The sequence below is a fragment of the Biomphalaria glabrata genome, chromosome 2, assembly GCF_947242115.1.
Source record: "Biomphalaria glabrata chromosome 2, xgBioGlab47.1, whole genome shotgun sequence".
Taxonomy (NCBI): Eukaryota; Metazoa; Mollusca; class Gastropoda; family Planorbidae; genus Biomphalaria; species Biomphalaria glabrata.
In genome coordinates this window covers 4,942,273-4,969,849 of record NC_074712.1, presented here as the reverse complement: position 1 = coordinate 4,969,849, position 27,577 = coordinate 4,942,273, and the positions used below count along the sequence as shown (strand labels likewise).

The 27,577-nt window shown below is 35.2% G+C and overlaps 1 protein-coding gene across 1 annotated transcript; it reads left to right on the top strand.

Moving 5' to 3' along the window:
• The first annotated feature begins 173 nt into the window (after window positions 1–173).
• LOC129924444 (putative adhesion G protein-coupled receptor E4P) lies at window positions 174–22,819 on the top strand. The gene is made up of 4 exons (XM_056018815.1): window positions 174–956; window positions 2,487–2,782; window positions 15,673–15,892; window positions 22,439–22,819. Exons 1-4 carry the CDS (start codon window positions 247–249, stop codon window positions 22,593–22,595), a joined length of 1,383 nt encoding a protein of 460 aa, XP_055874790.1. The 5' UTR covers window positions 174–246; the 3' UTR covers window positions 22,596–22,819.
• The last annotated feature ends 4,758 nt before the right edge of the window (window positions 22,820–27,577 follow it).

The following is a 27,577-nucleotide window of genomic DNA, read 5'->3' as shown; positions in this document are numbered from 1 at the left end:
AGCGTTGACTAATATCTTTTTATTGTTTGGGCTTTCGCTGGTGTTATTGAATTGCAAATTACGTTTAGTTTAACCTCCCTATGGTTATAATGATATTTCAAACTTAAATGGTAATTCTCGTCTATTTTCGTGTTATTTCAGATCGAAAAAATGGTTCGAAATCTCAGCTTCCAATTCTGCATTGACGTTCGAGGATTAGTAGATACCACCTCAATACTGGTTTTAAAGTACTCTGCCATATTTTGGATGGAATGTCGTTTATTCGCTCATAACAATGTATCTCGTAATGATTTAGATATACAGCTACTGAACAGATTCTTGTCAGGAAATATATCAGTTCAAAACTTTGCCGACTTTAATTTGATAGTAAAACCATTTCAGATGCTCCATAGCTTTGAAGTTGAACGCTCAGTAGCTCAAAACCTCATTAATCAAAGTAGTTTTGTCTATTTACATGCTGAAAAATATACCTATTCTATAATGAATGAGTTCAAATTGGACTATATAAGTATAAATCACGTACTAATATGCAGACATGTTCGATTCGAACCAAGAAAATATACAATTCTCGTCAATAACAGCCTTATACCACCAGCTATTACCATAACTATAGATTTGAACTCCTCTAAGATACTTATCACAGACAATGCAGATCTGAACATGGTAGACATTGGTCAAGATGGTGAACTGAACGTATGTGAAGATTTGCTGAACAGTAAACTGAAGATGTTCAAAGAAGATGTATTAGAAGGCACCAACAGGGAGCTGGCTGGAACCTCTCTGGCTGAGTATATTGTTTCTATAGCGTGTTCTTCAGCTTCGATACTTTGTCTGGTTCTGACCTTGATGACTTATGTCCTGTTGAGTGAACTAAGAACTGAGGCAGGTCTGAATAACATGTTTCTCAGCAGTAGTCTTCTCTTAGCTCAAGTTTGTCTACTGATTACCTCCCACATGTAAGTAAAAACAGTTAGACGCACCAAAACTCATTCATTCCTAAAGTCGTTTCTTTTTTCTTTGCCAGTTTTATTATTGACTTGCCGGATATGACCCCTGGTCAGCGGATTATAGTTGTGTATTACTGATCTAGCGCCATGTTTCATTACATAACTAATATAAAATTCTGTGTAAATAGGTCTACTCGATTTGTAACATAGTTTCGTTCTTTAAAAGAGATTAATTTATGTTTTTTTTTCTTTCTTATTTCTCCCGGTTAAGGGAGGGACATTAAACATGCACTACGGTCTTCGACGTGATCCATCGAACATTCATGCCAAATTTTATTAACATTGGTGAAACGGTTTTGATTTCTATGAGGTACATACATACATACATACTTACACAATACGTCGCCATACATTGTACTTCATATATTACACTAGCTTTATTTTTACCCGGCTTTGCTCCTTTTTTTTTTTATTAACTTGCATTTTTTTCTGTTTGAATTTGTGTATATATCAGCTTTAGATAAGAAGTAGATCTACATCTATTATCATATAGAGTCTAGAGATATATGGTTTACCCCAAGCGGAGAATGTTTGTGTACAAATACGTTTTTTTTTTCAATTATGTATGCTTTAAGTAGACTTATAGTTCGTTACCAATAGAAGTTGAAATTTTTATCTTTAGAATAGTGTTAATCTGTAATTAGTATATATATATAGCTGTCTTGTTTACATTTTATAAATGTGTGTAAAATATTTTTATAAAATGTTTTACATGTTTCGGATGTTCCTACAGAGTTGAAAAAAATTTACTTCCTAGTCAAAACCTCCCTAAAGACGACGGGGAAAAGGAGCGTGCAGGGTTTGAATAAGTTCGAACGACAGCCTAGAGCGCAAACCGCACGACCAGGCAGCCATTGAAATAACTCAAGTCTGAAACTGAAAAAGTATCTTTAGGAATATAAGAGTTCCGTTCTCCAAATAAATCCGCAGATAGGTCGTTAACACTGGATAGTTTAATGTTCTTCCCAAGATGCAATGCTTTTTTTTTCATTAAACAGAGATGCGAAATATTTTAAACCATTTCCTCTTGAGAATCAACGAAACTTTTAATGCGGAAGATCTGCAAGCTCACTCCCAACCCCATCATCATCATCATCATCTTTCCTTTGCTTTCCTCATGGGACATAGGGCTTCAGTTAAAACATGCTACTCTCCACGGTCTCTCCTAATCGACGATACCATCGTTTATTTGACCTTATTAAATAAAATTAATTTTAAATTGTATAAACATGACTGAGTTATATAAAAAGAAAAAAGCATGCATTTCTCTTTTCCTAAATTGTATAATAAATACAACATTTTCTGATAACAAACGACAAAGCTATTGAAGCTTAATTAATCATAACAGGGGTAGTGAAATAGTAATGAGCGAAATGAACAATTCTTTCGAAACGTGGAAAAATACTTACGGAGAGAAAGAGTAATATCAATTTAAAAATAATTTAGGCCTAATATATATTGTTTAACCTTTGACCTTAGCTTCAGGTCGAGCACAATGTGTACAGTTCTTGGTGTGGTGACTCACTTCATGTGGCTGTGGATGTTCTCCTGGAGTTTCCTCTGCAGTTACCACATGTTTCAAGTTTTTACTTCCAACAGCGTAAGACCCTCGTCACAGCAGGACAGGTTTAAGTTTTGGAAGAAAATCTTGTTTTCACTGACCTGTCCTACAGTCATCATCGTGACCACTGTTGTTTGCAGTTATTTGGTATCAGCAGGACAGGAAATAGGCTATGGACGATTTAGCTGTTACTTAAATTCTACTTTACTTGTAGGTAAGCTATCTGAATGACAAAAAAATCAAATTTTATAACGTTACTTTTAGACCAGGGGTGAGTCGCGGGCCACATGCGGCCCACCAGAGTGTTTTATGTGGCCCGCAGACACCTACAGAAATTAGGTGTGCCCACAGATTATACATATTTAAAACTGAAATATATTAAAAATATATATATATAAAAAAACAGTATTTATTCAATACTATTAAGAACTGTGCTGAACTGTTGGGTTGGCTTGGAACAAGATGGTGAATGTAACAACTGTTGGAGCCCGTGTATTGACTGAGAAAAAACATTTTTTTTTCTAAATTAGATAACTGTATCCATGCCATAAACTCTAAACGGGAAAGTTTGCACAAAGCTGCATAAAATAACTTACATATTATTTACATATGCATTTCAATGATCAGGTTTAGGAGTCTTAGCCTCAAGCAGTTCCGAAGAGTACTTAAAGAATCGGAAACAAAACATTCCGATGTTCGATGCCGCAGAAGTATCCTCTGGCCTAGCATGGACAAGGTACTGAAAAGAATATTGAATCTCAAGGAAGAAATTGTTAGAGTCCTTAAAGTACATTGATTACTACATTACTTACATTTTGTTACTAATATTTGTAATGGAGAGACAGACTACATCGGATGATCGGTTTGGGTTGTTTGCACATGAAATATATGTACATGTTATATCCTTTCATAGCTTTCCCAAAAAGGAAAAAAGGATTTGTCATTTTCATTTTCTGAAAGGTGAAACTATTTCTAGTGAAATGATTGAAAAATGAAAAGTAGAAGACTTACTTGGATTCCTTCATTGTTCAATTTTTAAGCAAGTTTTAAGACGTCAAGAACTTAGAACCAGTTTTAAATGCCCACAGTTCAGCAATTAATCCAGAGTCTGATTTAACTCCAGAAGACATACCTCAGAACAAAAAATGACCTAAAAGAAAAGTTCCGGTCAGTTCCCCCGCTGGAGTTTTATGGGTGCCAGAAACTTATTTCCACACTTAAACTTTGCTGCTAAACGTTTAAATTATTTGTGTCCACATTAATGTTTGAAAATAAACAAGTGTAAGAACAGGTCGACAAGGATAACAATAGAAAAGCTAGTTTCACAGTTCCGAAACATTATGTACAAGTGTAAACAGTTAAATACTTCACATTAAGTACAACTGTACATTTGAAGTGAAAGATTGTAATGTAAAAAAACTATTAAAAAAAAAAACAAACATATATATAAAATTAGTTTCTAGTTCTAATAGTTTCTAACTCTTATTGTAATTCCTCAATTCGGAGTGTAAAAAAAAATGAAATGTAAATACAGTATAAATGTGATTTAAAGGACAGTATACACAGTTAGCTAGTGTATTTTTCAATATAAAAATATACAGGGCTTTTTTTTGTGACGGTACGCACCGGTACGGCGCACCGGCACTTTTTGAAAAAAAATTACTACTTTTCTTGTATTTTAATGTGTATTATTAATTTTTAGTAGTTAAAAGATTGGCAATCAACTATTGAGTACCGGCACCTAATCACTGAGTACCGGCACCCATTTTTTGTTTACAAAAAAAACTGTGTGTATATATATATATTACCACAATTTTTTTAATGTCGCCTGCGATAGAAAAAGGTTGCCAACCCCTTTTCTAGACTTATACATATGTCAAATTCCGTCGTCTCCAAATAGTTTATATAATAGACAGAAATCACCTGCCGCCCTCAGGTTTAAATTTCCATAGAATTGCATAGTCAGTTATAGTGTATTAGAAACAATTAAAGATTATAATAATGTTACAAGTAAAACAAATGCGTTAATGTTAAAATATTATGAATGGAGCTTTTAAAATAGTTAATCGACCTAAATCCAATCTTCTTATCCTATCTTATAAAACACACACTTAAAAAAAGAAGAACAACCAATAGAATTCGCTTCTAGAGCATTGACACCAACTGAAAAATAGTTGGCTCAGATTGAAAAAGAAGTGCCGTAGTTTTTGGGCTAGAAAGATCTAACCAATATACTAGAATAACATGCTTGTATATTATATATATATATATTTATATATATAATATATATATATATATATATATATATATATATATATATATATATAGGTTCCCGGTCACTTCATCCCCGGTCACTTCATCCCCGGTCATTTCATCCCCGGTCACTTCATCCCCGGTCACTTCATCCCCGGTCATTTCATCCCCTGGTCATTTCATCCCCTGGTCACTTCATCCCCCGGTCACTTCATCCCCCGGTCATTTCATCCCCAATTAAATATTTTATATATAAATATGATTATGTAGAATGCTTTCTTTTTTACATTTTATGACATATTACTAATGCGTTTATAGTGTTTCCTCTTCCACTTTGTATTCTTAATAAGAAATCTATTATATGGTAAATCTGGATGTGTACTTATCTATAGCGTAATGATCAAAGGCCAAGGTGTGGTGCAAGTAGTGGGAATCTTTTGAGAGATAAAGTGCGATTAGAATAATTATAACCGTGCCGCTGATAACTTATCATCAAAGGCCAAGGTGTGGTGCAAGTAGTGGAAATCTTTTGAGAGATAGAAGTGCGATTAGAATAATTATAACCGTGCCGCTGATAACTTATCATCAAAGGCCAAGGTGTGGTGCAAGTAGTGGAAATCTTTTGAGAGATAGAAGTGCGATTAGAATAATTATAACCGTGCCGCTGATAACTTATCATCAAAGGCCAAGGTGTGGTGCAAGTAGTGGGAATCTTTTGAGAGATAGAAGTGCGATTAGAATAATTATGACATTGCCGCTGATAACTAATCATCAAAGGCCAATGTGCGGTGCAAGTAGTGGAAATCTTTTGAGAGATAGAAGTGCGATTAGAATAATTATGACCGTGCCGCTGATAACTTATCATCAAAGGCCAAGCTGTGGTGAAAGTACGACCATGTTTCACTTTATTTGATTTTTCAATCGCTCTTTCTTGAAAATGGGCGAGTCATTTTTAGCCTTGTAATAAGGTTTTAATTTTTTCTAATAAAGGCGGTCTTCCTTATAAACATTAAAGTTACAAATTGTGTTAAAGGACTTTATTTATATCGATATTTCATTTCTACATGTATATGTAAGTATGTATTTTGTTTATTGATATTCACTTTAGATATCGAAACTGGTGGGGGGCCTCTAGTTATGTGAACATACCCGTCATGATGAGGTTCCTATAGCCTTAAAATTAATTGTTTGAATGCTTATTGGAAATAATCTTGCATGTATATTTAGGGTGTGATTCTCTCTCTCTCTCTCTCTCTCTCTCTCTCTATCTATCTCTTTCTCTCTCTCTGTCATTTAAATAAAAAAGGAATACATTAAATATTGCTCATTTAATGCTTTTTAAAATTACAATTTGTTAGATAAAATTATCAGATGATGAAAATATCAGGGGATGAAGTGACCGGGGGATGAAGTGACCGGGGATGAAGTGACCGGGGATGAAGTGACCGGTCACCATATATATATATATATATATATATATATATAATAAATTTCAATGTTTTGTATATCTATCTATCTATGTATCTATCTAACTAACTACCTATATTTATACATACATATTTATCTCCGTTATGAAAAAAAAAATAGGTGCCGGTAGTCAGTGATTAGGTGTCGTTAGTCAGTGATGGATTGCCTTACTTTTAACTACTAAAAATTAATAATATACGTTAAAATACAAGATTAGTGATTTTGTTTTTTGAAAAAAGATCTATAGGCTTATATAGACTACTATAAGAGGTAGATAGTTTACTCAAGCGAGGAATGATTTTTTATTGATCTAGATTCTAGATACTCAGTGATGGATTGCCTTACTTTTTAACTACTAAAAATTAATAATATATGTTAAAATACAAGAAAAGTGATTTTTTTTTGAAAAAAGATCTATATATAGACTACTATAAGAGGTAGATAGTTTACTCAAGCGAAGAATGATTTTGTATAGATCTAGATTCTAGATCTAAAATAAATAACTTAATTCTTATTTAAATTAAAGTAAGCTATAGCTGTGATGCCCAAAATACGGCCCTCTTATCTTATATAATACAGACGTTACTTCAAAAAAGAAGATGATTACGTCCGACGGGTCATGCATTCAGTCATGCATATTAACCAATGACTTAAATTCTGCCAAGTCACTGGTTTTCCTGGCTAGCTCAGGCAACCCATTCCATGCTCTAATAGCACAAGGGAAGACAGAGCATCTGTACAAATTAGTCCTAGCATATGTGCCTTTATCCTTGTGTCGCTCTAAGTATTTTACTAAATTTTGTTTTTGTATTTGAAGATTATGGTTCAGTATTTTATGTATAATCGCTACTTTACTTTTGAGTCTTGTGTCCTAAAGGCTTTCAAAATTTAGTAATTTTACTAAAGGTGTTACTCTAGTCCAGGCATGTCAAACTCATTAAGGTGTATGGGCCGCATAAAAACTTACCATGACCTGAAGGGCCGCAGCCAAATATCAGTTGGAAAACTTAGCCTACTATTTTTATATAAATTAGAAACAATACAATAGAATACGCAAGACTTATTAGAATACTTGTCCTTTAGTTAACTAAATTTGTAGTGCTTCTGTATTAATTAAAAATTACTATGATTCGGCATTATTTTCGTTGTCCTGATGTTTGACATCTTTTCTGGGATGCATGTTTATTAATGTCAGGTTGAAGTTTGTTTGTCACGGACACTTTCATCACTGATGGTAAATTTCGATCAGATAATCTTGAAAGGTGTTTTATAGCTTTCATAGTGGAAAAACAATCAAATTCGTGTCCAATGTCATTGAAAATTGGCGATAATTAAAGCCACGGTCACGAATAAAATTGATAGCGACTGGAACTTGTCTTAGTAAATGTTGGAACTGTTATTACTTTGCGCGTATGCTTATTGGTGAATGACAGGGGCGTAACTAGGGATTTGGGGGCCCGGGGGGATTGACCTCTTTGGGGGCCCCTTGCATTTTGACATTAGACATATGACATGGAATAATGTACGCAAAAGTATATAAGCCCCAAATCAAATTGGTTCAGTATATCAGTAAACTTAACAAAAAGTAATCAAGACTATTTTAATGAATAAAAGCTTTGTTTATTAGTTAAATAATGCACAAGTGACAAATCTCAATTGATATCGCTTCACGTTGTGCATTCTGTGCAGCAAAGACATCTATAACATCAACTACATCGATACTTTCTAGTATTTGTGACTTCACTGACATTAAAGCCATGATAAGCCTTTCTTGTGTCATTGTGCTCCTGAGATAGCTTTTGATGAACTTGAGCTTTGAGAATGATCTCTCACATGACGTAATGGAAGTGGCCTGAGTTAGCAGTATTCGGAGGAGGTTGCAAAGTTTGAGCACACGTAATTACCATATGAAGCCTGTTTCCTCAATATGTCTATTGGTGATTGTATTACTGGTTTGTTGATGAAAAGTGCTCGTGCATCAATGACATCATACAAACAGGAAAAGTAGCACAGTTTGTCATAAGCGGGTCTTCATCTAACAGGTGTCTTGGTTCAAGAAGAAACCCAAAGGTATCAATTTTCTTTCCAGCCTTTGGAATCTGCCCTTCATCTCCATATGAAATCTGTCCAGCACTTCTGTCGCAACACGTTTGAATTGCAGTTCTATTGACAGTCCTACATTAGAACTCAACTTCCCATCAAGTCTTTTCTTTCTTCTATAGCTTTTATATAGCGCGACTTTCATGCTTATAGCATGCTCAGAGCGCTTTGGTCCAATCTAGGAGTTGGTTTTCCGTTCTGCCTTTAGTAAACGCAACTTTGCCCGAGTCGGGTGTCGAACCTCGAGTCCCCTTCTAGGTAGCCAAGACAAGCCAAGTTCAAGCGCACTTAGCCTCTCGACCACGCTTCCCACAGGGATTACGGGGAATCCATAGTATTCACTAACTTCTTTTGCTTTTTTGATGAATTGGGTTTTTGTCAGTTTCTCATCATTTTGCAGAAAGCATGAAAGGGTACTAATTTCTTTAGCAGCTTTCCATATATGCAGTCCAGACTTTTGTAGTTTCTTCCGAACTATATTAATTGGGAGCAAGAGCTTTGACCAGAATTCAAGATAGGCAAAAAATTCTTAATTTTCCACTGCATGAAGAAGATTCTGTCCTAATATTATATGGTACTACGTCATTGTTGGTTGTTTATGTTTTGTGCGCAAGCAAAAGGATTCAGAGCATACAAAAGTGGGAAATATCCATATCTCGTTATGCTCGAGTATAGAAATACTCCGATAAGTGGACTGCCGTATTCACAATCACAACTGCTGACGAGTAGAAGACTCAGGGAATCATTCGAACTGATCCCAAACTATTGAAACCATCGGTAGCTGAAAATGCAGAGACATTACTCAACGAACGACAGATGAAAAGCAAAAGTGAAATACAATGCAAAAGCAAGACTACCTAAAGATTATTCTGTCGGAGAGTTCGTCTAGGTCAAACATGGCAGAAAGAAGTTGTCATAAAAAACATTCAGCACCCAGATCTTACATCATAAAGACAAACGGAAAAACATACAGAAGAAATCAACGCTTTTTGAATAAGAGTTTCGATGAAGACATCTCTGGGTACTATGATACCGATGGAGACAATGAACTGCAAACTGTTGGAACAAACGAAACAGACAGTTATAGACCAACGTCTAGAGAACTTGTTGTGCCAGTCAAGACAACCAGAAGTGGACGAATTGTTGAAGTTCCTACTAGACAGGGCCGGCCTTAGGCCACTGCAGCCTATGCGGTCTCAGTGGGCCCCGCGCTTTCATAGGACACGCGCTAATTCTAAGTGTACATTATTAAATTAAACCATTATAACGTATATAAAATAACAGGGTTTTCGTGACCTCCTGATTTTCCAGGGCCTCCAGGAAATCTCATGAAAAGGCAAAATATACGATAAAGTCCTGAACTTTTTTTTAATTTATTAAAATCTCCTTAAGAATAGACGAAATTGATATTTTGGGGTGCCAATAAATAAAAAGTGGCATTGCGAGCTTTCATTTGATAAAAATTTATTGCAAAGACGAAAGTAGGCCTATTTTCTAATTCAAAAAAAATAATATTGACATTATGCTCATCCCTACCCAGACTAGGCCCCGCGCGATCAGTTTTGCATAGGGCCCCCAAATGGTAGATATCACTCTTAAGAACTTTAAAAGGAAGGATGTGATAATAACTTCAAAAGGAAGGATGTGCTAATATTATATGATATTACGTTATTGTTTGTTGTATGTTTTGTGCGAAAGCAAAAGGATTAGATGGAAATAAAAATAGAGTTTCCATTGGATTGATGAAAGATGAATAGAGGGGTAATAAATCGAGTGTGAAGTTTAATTCTGAAATTATAGACGCCAAACCCGAATAATGGACTATTCTTGCATTATTAAGAATAACTTTTGGATCTGTTATACTCGATTCTGTAAATTTTGCTTCAAGGTTAATTAGTGTAGCCATAAAATACTCGCCATTTAGATCTATTATTAGTAAAGGTAACAAGATACCTGGAATTCGCTATATATCATGCAGTTTTATTCGTGGCAACAAAGTTTAAAATGTAAAACTAACTTTAAAAAAAACTTTAATCTCTGTGGGAAAAAATATTTTAAAAATGTCAACAAAGTCAACGTACTGATAGACCTAGATCTAGGTTTAGTCTTTGTGATAAATTTTTAATCCATAAATGTTGAAAAAAAAGACACCCGTTGACACTATTTGTCAATCAAATATATTAATTTATGTATTTACAAATAAATTTCGGACACCAATTTGGGGGTAGGTGGGGGCCCGGGGGGGATTTTAAATTTCTCCCCCCCCCTCCCCCCCCCCCTTAGTTACGCCACTGGTGAATGATGCATAGAAAATGATCAAATTTAAAATTAGCGTCAGCCTCACTTATTTTTGCAAGCAGCTTTGCACCAACAGCATTTCTAACCCGAATCATGGTTGGTGCACATATTGCACTATCTGTTGCTAGACTAGCTATTTTTTTGGCAAAGGTAAATTTTACTGCAATATCATCTCCTGTAATTTCTCAAAAACATCCTCGCTTGTTGTGGTGTTATGTATAGAACAGAGCTCAAGTAGTTCCTCATGTATCTCAAAATTCCTGTCAAAGATCCTTATGAATATAGCCAACTATGCTACACCCGTTACATCAATTGACTTATCGAGAGCCAATGAAAAGAATGTCAAATTAGCTATTTTGTTCTGTAATTGTTCACGCAAGCTGACTGACATGCGATTTATTCTATACACCACCGTTTTCCTAGTTAACATTATTTCTTTGAATCCTTTCACCTTTTTCTGGACTTCCGCAGCTTTAACGACACACCCCATAATAAAATCACCTTCACTAAATGATTTGCTATAGCTTTCAATTAAGTTTGACAAAATGGAGCTGGCTTCCGCAACAGACTCACTCTCGTTTTTCAGTTTAACAACTACTATTTGTTGCCTTTTAAAACTAGTTTTCAATTCAAGTAGCTTGTCATCTCCCATTTTCCCAGTGTAAGCATAATATAGATATAGATAAAAATATCTTATATAATACAGACGTTACTTCAAAAAAGAAGATGATTACGTCCTACACGTCATGCATTTAGTCATGCATATTAACCAATGACTTAAATTCTGCCAAGTCACTGGTTTTCCTGGCTAGCTCAGGCAACCCATTCCATGCTCTAATAGCACTAGGGAAGAAGGAGTATTTGTACAAATTTGTCCTAGCATATGGGACGAGGAATGTGCCTTTATCTTTGTGTCTTTCTGAGTATTTTATTAAATTTTGTTTTTGTATTTGAAGATTATGATAAAGTGTTTTATGTATGATTGCTACTTTACTATTGAGCCTTCTGTCCTGAAGGCTTTCTAAATTTAGTGATTTTACTAAAGGTGTTACTCTAGTCAAATGTGAATATTCGTTTGTTATGAATCGCACTGCTCTATTTTGTGTCTGTTCTAGTTTCTTAATGTTTTCTTGAGTTGAGGGGTCCCAAACAGAGGATGCATATTCTATTATTGGCCTAACCAAGGTTAAATAACTTTTTAGATTTATGTTCTTATTTGATTTATAGAAATTTCTTTTAATAAATCCTAATGCTTTGTTTGATTTTTTTGTAGTTTCATCAATATGTGGATTCCATGACAGTTTTTCATTTATTATAACACCTAGGTATTTTGCGTTTTTAGTCTGTGTTACTGGTTTGCCATGAATAAGATAAGTGGAATTAATTTGTTTTAGTTTTTTTGTTACTCTTAACAACTGACATTTTTCTGGGTGGAAAGACATGCTCCAATTTGATTCCCATTTCTGTAATTCATCTAATTCTCTTTGTAAAATATCTGTGTCTTGTGTTGTTTTTATTGTTCTATATATTATGCAATCGTCTGCAAATAATCTGACTTTTGTTCCTGAAGTAATGCAATTTGGTAAATCATTTATGTAAATTAAAAATAGTAGTGGACCCAAGACTGTTCCTTGAGGTACACCTGAGTTTATTGTTATCGGTGTTGATTTAGAGCCATTTATTATTACAGTTTGTTCTCTCCCTATCAGAAAATCTTTAATCCACTTATGCAGTGGACCATTAATGCCAAAATATTTTAATTTTTTAAGCAAACTATGGTGGTGAACTTTGTCGAAAGCCTTAGAAAAATCTAGTAAGATAGCATCTATTTGTTCACTATTATCTAAACCTTTTGACCTTTTGAGAAATCATCAATTAGTCCTATTAGTTGTGTTTCACATGATCTATATTTCCTAGAGCCATGTTGGTATGGTGTGAGGACATTATGTTTGTCTAAGTGGTTTATGATGTTGCTACATATTATGTGTTCTAGGATTTTACATGTGATGCTGGTAAGTGATACTGGTCTGTAGTTTCCTGGGTCAGATGTTTCTCCTTTTTTAAATAAGGAGGTGACATTAGCTTCTTTCCAGTCCTTTGGTACTCTGCCCTGGTTAAGTGAAGCCTGAAAGAGTATTTTGAACACTGGCGCTAGCTCATTACTTAGTTCTTTGAGTAATCTAGCTGGAGTACCATCAGGTCCAGAAGCTTTATTTGGTTTGGTGTTGGCTAAAAGTTTTTGAATTCCATTTTCTTGTACTACTATATCTTCTATGTTGTCTACTTGGTTCAAATTCAGTAATATGTCTTTGTCTCCTGGGGCTGAGAATGCTGTTGCAAAGTATTTGTTTAGGATGTTTGCTTTAGTTTCATTATCATTATGTATTATGTTATGTTCATCTTTTAATGGCGCTATGCCTGTTGTTTCCATTTTCTTAGACTTAATGTATGACCTATAGGTTTTTGTTGTTATCTTTAGATATTACATTGTTTATGTATTCACTCTGCAGCCGTCTGCTTACTTTTTGGGTTAAGTGTTTAATTTTTATATACTTTTTGTAAACTCTTTCTGCATTAGTTTCTTTAAATTTTCTATATAGGTTTTCCTTCTGTTTACAAAGCTTCTTTAGTCTATTATTAAACCAACATTTATTTATTTTGTTTGATGTGTATTTAGTTGGTATATGATTTTCTATAATGCTTTTAAGATAAGTTTTTATCGAAATTCCAGAGGTCATCGACTGGTTGGTTAATGTCTTTTTCTAATAAGAATGTTTGTTGAAAGTTTAATGCAGCTTGGTGTAGTTGTGTTAGGTTACATTTATTCCAGAGTAAAATTTTTCTTTTGGGTTTTGTATTGGCTACTTCTTTTATCTGACTGTGTATTTTTATGATCTCATGGTCTGATAGACCAGGGATAATATCATAATCAACTACTAATCCAGGTCTGTTGGTTAAGAAGAGATCTAATGTGTTGTTTAATCTAGTTGGCTTTTTAATGATTTGATCTAAACTTAGGTTGTGTTAAGTTTCCATGAAAAGCTCATTTATGTCCTTAAGGTTTTGGTGTTTATCTATGGTTAGTGTTTTCCAATTTATATCAGGTAGGTTGAAATCACCCATAATCCAAAAAACTGCATTTTTATTTGTCTCTTTAAGTGTAGTAATCTGATTACATAGTTCCTGCATGTATTCTAAACTAAAATTTGGTGGTCTGTAAATGCTGCCTATTATTAGGGATGTTGAGGTGGTATTAATTTTACAAAATGTTGATTCTATATTTTTTGAGTTAGGTAAGGTAATTTCTTCTGCTATAAGAGTGTTTTTTTATTGCTAAAAGAACTCCTCCATGATTATCAGCCCTATCTTTTCTAAAAATTTCATAATTACTATTGAAAATTTCTGCATTATAAATTTCAGGATGTAGCTAAGTTTCTGTGCCTGCAATTAGCATCTATTTGCTTACTGTTATCTAAACCTTTTGAAAAATCATCAATTAGTCCTATTAGTTGTGTTTCACATGATCTATATTTCCTAAAGCCATGTTGGTATGGAGTAAGGACATTTTGTTTGTCTAAGTGGTTTATAATGTTGCTACATATTATGTGTTTCTAGGATTTTACATGTGATGCTGGTAAGTGATACTGGTCTGTAGTTTCCTGGGTCAGATTTTCTCCTTTTTTAAATAGAGGGGTGACATTAGCTTCTTTCCAGTCCTTTGGTACTCTGCTTTGGTAAAGAGATGCCTGAAAAAGTATTTTGAACACTCGTGCTAGCTCATTGCTTAGTTCTTTAAGTAATCGAGTTTGAATACCATCAGGTCCAGACGCTTTATTTGGTTTGGTGTTGGCTAAAAGTTTTTGGATTCCATTTTCTTGTATTTCTATATCTCCTATGTTGTCTACTTGGTTCAAATCAAGTAATATGTCTTTGTCTCCTGGGGCTGAGAATGCTGATGGAAAGTATTTGTTTAGAATGTTAGCTTTAGTCTCATTATCATTGTGTGTTAAGTTGTCTTCTCCTTTTAATGGCGCTATGCCTGTTGTTTCCATTTTCTTAAACATACCAGATCCGGCCCGTAACGTGCTTCCGCCGAAATATCGGCACAAAATATAGAAATCGTCATTCTATCTCCCCTAAAAAATATTGAAAATGAATCTTTATGACTCAGACTATAGAATCTACTAGAAAATATGAACGGATCCTTACTTTTTTTTGTAGATCATGATACCAAGCTAGCCAAGAAGTTTGTCTTTATAAAAAAAGTTTGGCTATTTTAATAAAAAACAAGAAAGAACAACAAAACATAAACAGAACTTAAGTTATTTTCTGAAGCGTAAAAAGAAAATTCAAATATATCCCAATAAGTCTGTGTAAGAACTATATCTTCTCAAGTAAAAGAGTTTCAGTTCAATTTCTTTTTTTATAATCCTTTTCTATGATGTGGCCCACGACATGGTGTGTTGGAAATTAAAATGGCCCGCAGATCGAATTAGGTTGGGCATCACTGGGCTATAGTTTATCCTAAGTAATATAAATATTCCATGCCAATAGAAGTAAAAGTATTTTCTATAGAACATTGTAGATCAATAATAGATCTAGATCTAGTTGTCTTGTTTACGTTTGATAAATTCTTATCGTATCTTATCTTATAAAATACAGACGTTACTTTAAAAAAATGATTAATCCTACGCATCACGTATCAACATGCATGTTAGTCAATGACTTAATTCTGCCAAGTCATTTTTTTTCCTGACTGGATCAGGCAACCCATTCCATGCTCTAACAGCACTAGAGAAGCCTATCCAGCTCCACTCGCGCTCACTATTGAATCCACTCACATCTGAAACTAAGAAAGTTATCTTTAGAAATATAAGAGTTCTAGACCAGCATATAGAGTAATATAGACAAATCAAACTCTTGACTTCCCTCAATGGCATGGTCATTGTCTTTTATGCCTCACATACTTTTTCTCCTCCATACCAGGTCTCACAGTGGCAGGGCCTTTATCACTTGTCACGCTGACCAATGTGGTGTTTTTCTCTGTGGCCGTACAAAAGATTCACAGCGTGCGTAAGTTGCAGTCTATCTTCAAGCAAAACGAGCGGAACCCTGAATGGCTCATCTATGTCAAGATGTCCTCTGTGACCGGTGCCTTCTGGGCAGTCGCTATTCTTGCTGCTGCTTTGGATAATACTATACTCAAGTATGATTTCTGATAGGAACTTTCTTAAAATACTTTTATAGCGTCAAGCTCTTTCTCTCTTTAACCTTTAAGATAGTCGTTTCTTATATAAAATCTTTGGGCAAACCATGTACACCAGGAAGAGGCTGGGTAATTGTAGTAATGCTAACATAACAAATGCCCAGCCTTTGCTAAAAGCAGTGGCGTAGCTAGGGTGGATGGGTGGGGAGAGAATGTGAAAATACCCCCTGACCCCACTTAAGGGGAGCCCAAATGCAAGTCCAAATTTTTTTTTACATTAAATATTACGCAAAATATAGTGGCCCTCAAAGATGTCAAATTCCTAGCTACGACACTGGCTACAAAGTGTTTCATAGTCGCTCCATCACTGAAGGAGGCTAAAGATGTATAAATGTATTTTTATGGTAATTTTTTTTTTTAAGTTAAGTTTCCCTTTAGTGACCTTTCGATGTACTTAACAGTTGACGCCAGTTTCTCCGGACCATGGTTAACGAGTGTTTCCTGTGGTAAGCACAACGACCAATCGCCTTTACTTTTCCTCAAGCTTTAATAGTTCCAATTGGAGCATCCTAAAAATTCCGAAATAAACAATTCCTGTCCTCACCAGGATTCGAACCAGGTATCTCTTGATTCGGTAGATAATAGCGTTACCACTCAGCCACCGGGCCACTTAATTTTTACCTAAAAAGAAGGAAACAGAAAACAACATTGTGATTGTGTGAATGTGTCCAAAAGACTTTTGGTTATAATGACATCAAAATGTCCAAAATGTTACACCATACTTTATACCTTCAGCAAAACTTTAAACCGTAGTTTCAGCTATACTCCTGTTGCATGGATAGGAACTCCCGATTTCATTTTAATACATTTTCACCAAAGTTATTTAAAAGCTCCATAATGTCAGTGTTTATGAAATGACAGTCTTAGGACATTAGGGATCGAAAAAAAAAATTAAAAGAGACATTTGAAGACTATTTATAAGTCTTTGAAAATTGGAAAACATTGGCAGCCGGACTTACGATACTAAAATGACTAAGAAATTATTGCTATCATCGATGTAAAAACAAAACAAAAAATGGAGGGACATCTTGAACAGGTAGCTTGATATCACATCGTTTCTTTCAAAGCAGAATTTGACATGTCATTACCATATTAACAATGAGTATTTATTGTATAAAGAGAATTTTGTTGCGATAACTTATGCACATATGTCGAAGTATTGAAAAACACTTATTTGTAGAACAAAGATAAGAACTAGGCTGAAAAGCGCGATGCACAACATTATACAGGATGAGTTTATAAATAGAATTGTTAAGCAAACCACGCAAAAGATACATACTTTTCAGAGACATAAAGGACTTAATGAGCCATCACAATCGTGATTCTCTAATAGATGTATAGATCATTCACTCAGTTTATATCATCCACATTCTTTTTCAGACTATACTTTGATTTTCGATTTTTGGTACCATTGAAATAATTTATTCACCCTGAAAATAAAGCCCCCAGACACGCAGCTCAGTGACTATTGCCAGATGTCCTTAATTTTATCAATCCTTGTATTGAAAAGACCGCGATACACAAAGAATTCATTGAAACTAAAGACTTAGCTATTAAAAAAATAAAGACGAAGCTAGAGGTGCTTAAAATGTTCTTTTATCAAAAGCATGACAGTTTGCGCAAAATGTTAACTAGAGGGTTCTTCTCAAATAGCAACAAGAAGAAAATATCTACAGATGCAAGATTACGATTGTAGAAAAGTAAACGGACGTCAATACTTGAGCGCATTAATCACTTTTTATGCTGAACTTAAACTTAAAAGATACCATTGAGGTAGTAGATACCTTTGAACCAATACAACCAAATAAGTTTTATTTCAGTAGTTGATAAAGTTCTGTTGATTTTCGGTTCAAAAGAAAGCGATTGTTGAAGACAGGCGCAGAAGAAAAAAACTTAATAGACCGCAAGCCGACAACTGCCTTGTCTGCGCGAGTGCGGGAAAATATAAAGGTACCGACTGAGTTTGCGTAGTCATGTTAATCATCGCACTCATACTTAATCTTCGGAATCGAAGACATTGTCATTCAGCATTTATAATGATTTACCATAATACAATATTTGTAAATAATACTAAGAAATAGAAGACATCTAGAGCATCAAAAGTTATACATATATATATTTATAGCTTTTATATAGCGCTACTTTCATGCTTAAAGCATGCTCAGAGCGCTTTGGTCCTTTGGTCCAATCTCATTTGTGAACCAGTGGGGGAGGGGGTATCTAGGAGTTGGTTTTCCGTGCTGCCTTTAGGCGCTAAGTAAACATAACTCTGCCCGAGTCGGGTGTCGAACCTCGAGCCCCCTTCTAGGTAGCCAAGCCAAGCCAAGTTCAAGCGCACTTAGCCTCTCTACCACTGTTAAAGAAACTAAAAACTTTGACAGTAAGTTTTGTTTCTTACCATCTGCGTGTCTGTGGCGTCCATGGGAAAGATACTTTCAAAAATTAAATTTCATTAAGTAATATATGTGATCGATAAACACTAGACCTTATATTGAGCTATTTGTATAGTGAAAGCGAAATAAAAGAAAGATACTGGATTTAATGAAGTTATTGATAAATTAGCAAGCTTGAAATCCAGAAAAGAAAACATTTTTTGCAAGAATATTTAATTAGTTCTTAGGCGCTTTAAAATGTAAAGCTAACAATGTTGTTTTTTTCAGTTTCGTACCTTTAAATGTAATTTTTGAAACTTTGAATACTTTCAGAAGTCGTAAGATACATGAAAGTATAATGTAGATTATTTTACTTAAGATTATCCTTCCTTTAAGTCTAATGCAGAGCACACGTTGACATTAGACTGCTTCTAATTTTAATAATTTTACATATTAATATGTGTAAAAACTATTGATAAATTGTCATATACTGTATTACGAAACGAGATCAACAATCATTTTACAGTCGATGACTGTAGGAAATCGATTAACTTTATTATAGTTTTTAAAAGAATCCCAAGGAAATATTTTTGGAGGCAGGGGGAGCGAGATCATAAGCTGATCTCACCAGGTGACACCCATTTTAGTGAGAGGGGATTTTTTTCGCACCCCCCCCACCTCAAAAAAAAATATATATGTGTTTGGATGGATGGATGTGTGTGTGTGTAGATGATTAATCTCTATTACATTCTGATCCTTCATTCTTTTGGAAGACGTTTATTTGTGCCTTAGAATAGGTTCCTGGAGTTAGTGACAAAAATGTAGACTCATCGCCCTTGCCAGCAAATGGTCTATTTCTGGTATTGAAAGCCAACTAAATTCATATTCTGAGGTACCTACTGTGCATTATTTTGCTATTAAAAAGAAAGTCTTATTTCAAAAACCTAATGTGCTATTCTTACTGACTTAGACCCTCCCGAGCCGTTCGGCGCTTTTGCTGGCAAGCTGTTTACACAAAAATCTATATCTGACAATGTCTGAAGTCCTGCTCTGAGGACCTCCATGAAATGTGGCGCCAATTTGTACTAGGATGTCATCGCAACTCTTATTATGCGTAATTCATTTTGTCGGAGAACATGTCCCGCAAACCTCTGTAACAACCTTACTAAGGGTTTCGACTCCCATTTCGGCATAGGATTTCCTTGATTTAGACATGATCTCTATAACTGACTCCTAAAATCCGTCTTAACCATCTTAGCCATCTTTGTAGAGCCAGATTTTGTGCTTTTCAATTTCATTGTACTTTATTAATAGAGCACAGCCACTGTGTAATTTCTCTTGACTACGATCTTGGAATTAGGTGACTATTTTGATTTAGATGTTATATCGAAAATGGAAATTTTATCGTCAAAATCGTCTGTTGGGGGAGGGGGGTTTAACTAAGATATTTCTGGAGTTGTTTTTTTTTTAATTCAAAACCACATTTAGCTACGGTCATAGAATTTGGTGAATGTAGTTTGCTTTAGAAATAATATTGAAGAGAGAGGCTTTCAACCTTAAAACGCTCTGTAGGGGGGATTTAAACTCAAAACTATCTTGAGGGGTTTTAAACTTTTAAAAATGCCATCTGGAGGAGAGGGGTTGAAACTCAACCTCCCCCCCCCCCCCCATTGGCTTGGCTACACTCAAAGAATTTTAGTGTATAAGTTGCTTCTCTTTATATTGAAGAGGTATTTTTTAGCAAAGGAAATTTAAACTCAAAACACAGAATAGGCTTGACTACTCTCATAGCATTTTGAATGCGAAATTTTAATTTTTTTATTTTATTTTTGAAGAATTATTTTTTAGCTTCAAACCCCGCTTGCGGGAGGGGGGGGGGTAAACTAAAAACCCCTTTGGCTATGCTCATAGCATTTTTAGTGTGTAATTTGCTTTTTTACATTGAAGTGGGTTTTATCGTAAAATTTGGATAGGGGTTTAAAATCAAAATCTTCCTTAGATGTGCTCTTGGAATTTCGGGATTGTCTTTTACATTTTTTTTTAATGTATAAAAGAGGGGGATTTAAATGCAAAACACCCTGGTAAGGGGTTTCAAACTCAAAACTCCCTGGTAGGGGGTTTTAAACTCAAAACTTCTGGTAGGGGGTTTCCAACTCAAAACCCAATTGGCTGTGTTAGGGCAAGTGATGGTTTAGTATTAATATTTCACCTAAAATAAACAAAGTTAAAGCAAAAGTTCAGTCACTAAACTCCGACACCCCCCCCCCCCTCGCGGTGGGGGGTTTCATTTTTTAAAAAGTTTAAATATTGTAAGATAAAAACTTCTTATCTTCTACTGATACGGATCTTTTAAAATGTTTACCGCTTTTGTGTAAGGCGTCTGCAAAAATATCGATTACATTTTTTTTAAGAAGATATTTCAAAACGTCTCTAATGACGTGATTCTTTTTGAAAGGTCAGAATCGTAAAAATTCTATAGTCCGAATGGTTAAATTTCTCTCAAGAGTTTAACATCGTTAAGTTGTCGACATTTTGTGCGACAAAAACTTAAAAGTTAGATGCAAGGCTTCATACTGAACATGAAGATGATCTTAATTAAGACATACGGGCGCTATATGAACCTTAAACATCCCCGGAAAATAATATTGGTGAATGCTGCCTCCTTCTTTAATAGACTTAAATTTAGCAACTTTTTATTTTTGAACTTGTATGAATAGTGCACTCAGATTCCAAGAATATATTTTTTTATCGGAACGTCCCACTCCGATATAATTTAACATTGACATGGGCGCTTCTTACCACGGGAAGAAAAATGCGTTGCAGACGACACAAGCTGAGAACGAAGGAAAAAGCTTGGAGGAGCTAACTGTGCTTCAACAGACCACCTTGCTGGATGGGTAGAAAATCTGGTGCCTCTCTAATACTATCTCCAGAAAGAAGGTTTTCAGTTGCACAAAACATTATAAAATTATGTGTATTTCTGAAAAAAAAAAGTTTAGTGGGTGGGAGCGCCAACGGTTAATTTGATTTGACCTGCAAACTTCTTTCTAGTAGAAATTGTACATGATGGACATAAGAAAAATGAGTTTCTAAAGCTCAGAAATGCTAATAAATACTTGATGCCTACGCCCTCGCCCCGGATCTTAATAGGTTTTCTTTAAACGCTCCCCAAGATAACGCCCCCAAATACCAATAGATGACTAACGTAACTGCAAACTTACATTTTGATATTCATTTTAAATAACACAGTAAAACGTTATACGGTTTTCGTATAAAAGTCTAACAAAGGAAACATGTTTAGGTGATTTTAATGAATATACATTGTAAAATATGCAAAAGTATTGAAAAAATGCCATTAACAATTGGATTTTCTAATGGAATGGAATAATTTTACATGTATGTAATAATCTATAAAATAGGTAATCATCTTACTGTATTGGTTCAAAAAATGAATTTCTATTAGGAAAAGTGGATAAAGTTGATAGCTAGAGGGGAGTGACACCCTGAACTAACCGCACCTGGTGACACCGACCCTAGAGTCGCCACTGACAGCACAGATCGGGGTAGTGCTGTGTGTGTTTTTAGAATCGCCCCAGACCAGCGCTAGACGAGCGGTCAACCGTGACGAGTGACAGGACACGCCAGTTCGGCAAAGACCTGTGTTGTAAATATTACGCACGCAAGTCACCGTGAATGTAATCAAGCGAGTGGTCAAGCCACGTTCCATCCTGTTCTGGAATGCCTGTAGGGACCCTATATAAGAACAAGTGTGGTAGAGTCAAGACACTTCACGTTGCCTCGCAATGTGACCAGTACGAGGCGAAGTCAATCCGGAACAGAGGCTAGGTTTTTAGACAGTCTGTGCAATATTTTTGCCAACTGTACAGTATTTGTGATTTATTTGAAACCAAACTGTTACAGTTACTTTGGAGCCATGAGTTATGAGGCTCTTTTAGCTCGTCGTGTATTGTAGTGTAGTTAGCAGAACTCTGGATCGCATTAGGTTTGGAAAAAAATCACCCCCACCACTCCAAAGTTCTGGATCCGTTAGTGGTATTACTAAAAGTATATCAATAACGTGTACATGTAATTTATCGATTTAATCCCTTTACAGGTCGATTTCTATAGTACTGAATGGATCTCAGGGCGTGGCTATCTTCGTGTCATTCATCTGTAACAAGCGAGTCCTACTCTTGTACAAACAGATGGCAAGTTTCAATCGTGGAACCAGAACAGAGGAAATCGGAGTAAATTCAACACAGCCTGGCTGAGAAATGTGCTTGACAAACTTAAAACACAACATTTGCTTATTTACTTAACCCATTTATCTTACCAATTACCTTTTACGTTTGATGTAAAAAATCTTAAGCTGAAATGCATTGCATTTGAAACAAAAATAATTGCAGTTAAATAGTGGACTTTTTTGTTGTATTTGTGTAAATTTTTTGTTTTATATACAGAACATTATAGACAAAAATTTCTACTAGGTGAGGTTGGATGTATATAACTGTGCAGTGGTTCACCTAAAATAAAAGGTGGGGCAAATCACCCAAAAGAAAAAAAAATATGCATATATATCTATATATATATAATGCTGTGGCATTTTAAGTCTGAAGAGACCATCCTTTCCCTTTGCAACTTCTTGTGTGACTAAAGAAGTTAATCCTTGATTCACAGGTTGGGCCAATGTATTCTCCAGGCGCCGTTGCATTTTCACCCTTCTTTCTACTACTGTTGTGTATGGCATTTGCAATCCGGGACTCTTCCTTTATGCTTGCTTTCCATATGGATCTAGAGAGAGAGAGAGAGAGAGAGAGAGAGAGAGAGAGAGAGAGAAATAAATAAATAGGTAGATATAGATATAGATATGCTGTAACTCAGAATAAAGAAGAGATTTAGCCATGTCACTAGCTTTAACGCTGACATCGAGCCTAATTTACGTAACCCTAGATTGGCCTAGAACAATGGGTAAAAGTGAGAACTACAAGAAACTATGGCATGACGATTACACAGACGAAATCCATGGCAACAAACCCTAGAATTATGGGATTAAAAATATCATTTAAGTCGCGCCACTTCGATTCGGGCAAAAGACCAAACACCGAGGACGACATCACCCCCACCCCCTATAAACTTGACTGGATCTTGCGAAGACGAGTCGAGTTGTCAAAGGAAATAAACTGACGACTAAAAAACAAAATCAACCGAAAGGAGCAAATAGAAAAAATGCGATCATTTCAATGGCCCGACTCCGGCTTGGTAAAAAAAAACAACAACTGGTAACAAATAACAATGGTCAAATAACGTTTTGTCTCAGTGAACAACAATCCCCATAGAAATAATACATTTCAATGCACACAAATACATTATATTACTAATATTACTATAAAATTATACTTTATATACAATATAACTATATATATATAGTATCCACCATCATCGGTGGATGCTGCAATCATACACCAGGGAGGCATTCTTTCTAATGTATATTGTGACAGCATCATTCAGTGAAGCGGCCGACACCTCTGCTTAGGGGAAACTGATAGGGGCTCTGTGCGGAGATGAAAAGCGGCTTTTTCAGACCCAACTAGTAGTTTTTTTGATTGGAGCCCACCACCTTGACTCGGATACTTGCGGAGTGGCTTTTCTTACACAGTGATTAATCTCAAGCTTGTCCCACCCCCATCTTCACTACATACCTGCGTGAGGCGACTTTTACTTTATGACATCTCAGCACCATCACAAGAGGAGGTATGTTGTATCGCACACCTTCCATTCTGTCCCACTTTTTTTTCTGATGGTCAATACATTTCCTAATCCTTCCTCGCTTTCTCGAAAGGTCTTCTTTGGGGGTCTCTTTATTTACCTACTAGTCGACCGGCGACGTAGCATACGCCAATATTTTGCAGGGCCGGCCTTAGCCCACTGCAATCTATGCGACCGCAGTGGGCACGGCACTTTCAAAAGACCCGCGATAATTCTTGGGTTGTAAATTATTAATTTAAACCATCTTATAATTTATAACAGATTTTCCGCTGCTACCAGTTGATTTACTTGAAGCTCCTTGGAAATCTCCTGAAATTGCAAAATATACGAAAACATCCTGGAAATATTGGGAAATTATCAAAATCTTTTGAAAACTCATACAAATCTCCTGAAATATAAAGTCGAAAAATGTCATTTTGAGGAGTCATTCAATATGGAAAACACCAATTCTACTCGCGATAAAAAACAAAAACAAGGGCATTATGCAATACCCGTAATTGTGGAATCTAGTGAAAGAGGCTTCTCTCTCCTAAAACTAATGAAGAATTACTTTAGGTCAACAATTCTCATAGATAGATTGAGACATTTGGTAAATTTTGCTATTGAGCGTGATCTATGTAGGAAACAGAATTCTTATGATATACTGAATGACTTTGCTACGTGCAAGGCTCGCGTAGTAATTCTGTGCGCAGTAAAGAATGAATAAAATGCGAAGACGAATATATTTTCTAATACAAACACTTAATTTTCACTTATTATCATTATGCCTACCCAAACTGGGCCCCGCAAAATCATTTTCGCATTGGGCCCCACAATGGTTAAGTCCTGCTATGCTATTAAGTGACGGGTGAATAGTAATGAATAGTACTTGTTCCCTCCCCCCTTTTTTTTGCCTCTAAAATTACGTGGGGTAACTCTAGTCCGTCCAAAATGCAGAAATAAAAGAGTGATCTTTCCATTTCTTGGTGTCCAAACTCTTAAGCAATGAAGAGAATTATATATATAGATAGATTCCTACCCAAACTGGCCCCCGCAAAATCCGTTTCACATTGGGCCCCACAATGGTCAAGTCCGGTCCCGCTATTTAGTGACGGATGAATACTACTTGTTCTGCCCCCCCCCTTTCTTTTTTTTCACCTCTAAAATTACGTGGGGTAACTCTAGTCCGTCCGACTTGCAGAAATAAAAGAGTGATCTTTCCATTACTTGGTGTCCAAACACTTGAGCCATGAAGAGAAATATATTTATGGATTGTCTGAGTTTCCCCTCATTCTTTCTTGCAGTCTTTCTGGTGCTGCCCTAAGCCATGCATTGGGGCTCTGACAAGGATGTGTTCAAGGTTCTGACTTTATCTCCTTCATTTTCTTCGGTGTTTGGAAATGTATCACGAAACTAGTGTATAATACTACTGGTGTTTCATATGTGAATAGTTTAGTAAAATGTACATGTTTATCAATATTGTTTTCATTATTTAATTAACTAGAACTATAGCTCTACATATTTCAACTTATTAAAAGCTGATTTTTATTACTTGAATTGTAATGAATGTAATTTTTAATGCCCCCATCTGCCCTGTCTACATTATCTATGTAGAAAAGAACCCTTGAAAGATCATAAGGTCTATTAGGGCATTCGATTGTCATTAACGTGCTATGTTTCAGACACCATATATGTGAAGCTCAGCGCTGAAACAAATAAATATTAATGCAGCACCAGGGACCACATTTTTAATAAGAGAAAATAATGAATTTAATGTGACAAAAATAAGGATCTGCACATTACAGCTATACTCAAAGACTGTAAAGGCTTTGGGAGTCTACCCTTAGGAAAAATTAGGAGCTGACTACCCTAAAAGGCATTTAGCATCACAAAGTGCTACAGCCTGGCAGAGGTTGTTATGCCGCTCATCCTAAATAACTGCGTGGAGAGGAGGAATGTCAGAATGGGCGACACCGATCAGACCATATCTAATTGCCAGGCATTCATCTGTTTTTAGCAGCCCCCTAAAAGGGAAAAGACGCTATTAGTTTTGTGTTAAATGTCCGTCCGTCTGTCCGTCCATCCGTCTCGTTTAGATCTCATAAACTAGAAAAGATAGTGAAAATCCGACATCATAATATTTTTGTCCATTCAAAGTTCTGATGCGTCGGCTACTTTTTTCTTTTCTAAAAGCAAAAAAAATCTAATTTTTTAAATCACTTATGCGAGCAGTGTTTTTCATAAAAATATACCACTTTTACAACTAAACTATTCCCTAATAATAGTAAAACAACACGGGAGCCTTTATAGTAGGGGAAACGACAATCTACCATATTCTTAACACATTTATGCAAATGGTTTTAGACTTTTTGTTAAAAAGAAAAATTACATTTTTAATTGCTACGTTATGTAAGTTCTGTCCAACCATGGAACTATACTAATGGAACACCAGCTTCGAGATTTTATGATCAGAGTGCCGTCGCGCATCTTTTTTCGCGCACCATACCAATTTGAAAAATCGATGAGGATGCCAAAGAAGAAATTTACTCCGAGAGCCACTTGGATTGACCTTCATTGAGAGTAAAACTTCCCCACACTATATTTTATTAGATCTGTAAAAACTTTATCCATTTTCTGACTATCTGATAAAATAGATACAATTTCCCTGAATAATGGATCGTCACAAAAGATTTTTTTTTAAGGCCACTTCGTTAAAATAGGTGTTTTCAGTACTTCCTCATTTGTGTATTTTACACAAAATCTGGAATTTTTTTTATGTACATGTCATTTTATCATCTGTCCCGCGCAACCAAACCATCCACTTTTCCCGGTCACCAATGTTCTTAACAAGATATCAAGAGAGAGAGAGAGAGGCTGGTCCATTATTTGCGTAGTCCAGCCAGCTTTTTTTTTTGACAACCTTTTTTCGTTCTCCCTCATGAAGGATATGTTTTGAAAATTAGTCTTACAAAATACAATTCCAAACCAACTCATGCAGTTATCGTCTTTTCACAGTATTGAGGAGTCATCCTTTTTGCTAGCCAGAGTGTTTATTGGCAAAAGTGAAAAATTCATTTTGTTTAATTTTTTAAAGTAAATATTCATAACTATATCTTTTATATAATAATATATTTTTAAAATAATAATCTTTTATATAGACATGCTTTAATAGATCTAATAAATGATTAACTCGGACCTACCAATATGGGTATATAAATACTTATATCTGGGTATTTAAAATTTCGAATGCGAATTTTTTAAAAACCGAACTTAAATTGATCTAGATCTCTTGTATAATATCTAGAATATTATAGATCTACAACACCTAGACTAAAGTTAAAGACTAAGGTCTAGATTTATTTAACGTTTTAAAAAAAATCAATAGATCTAATATAGACAGTCATGAGATCCACTCTATTTTATCTAGATTTTTAGATCTAGACCATACATGAGATCAATAATTGTCAATATGAATATTTATAGAATTTATTATAGATCTAGTCTAGAG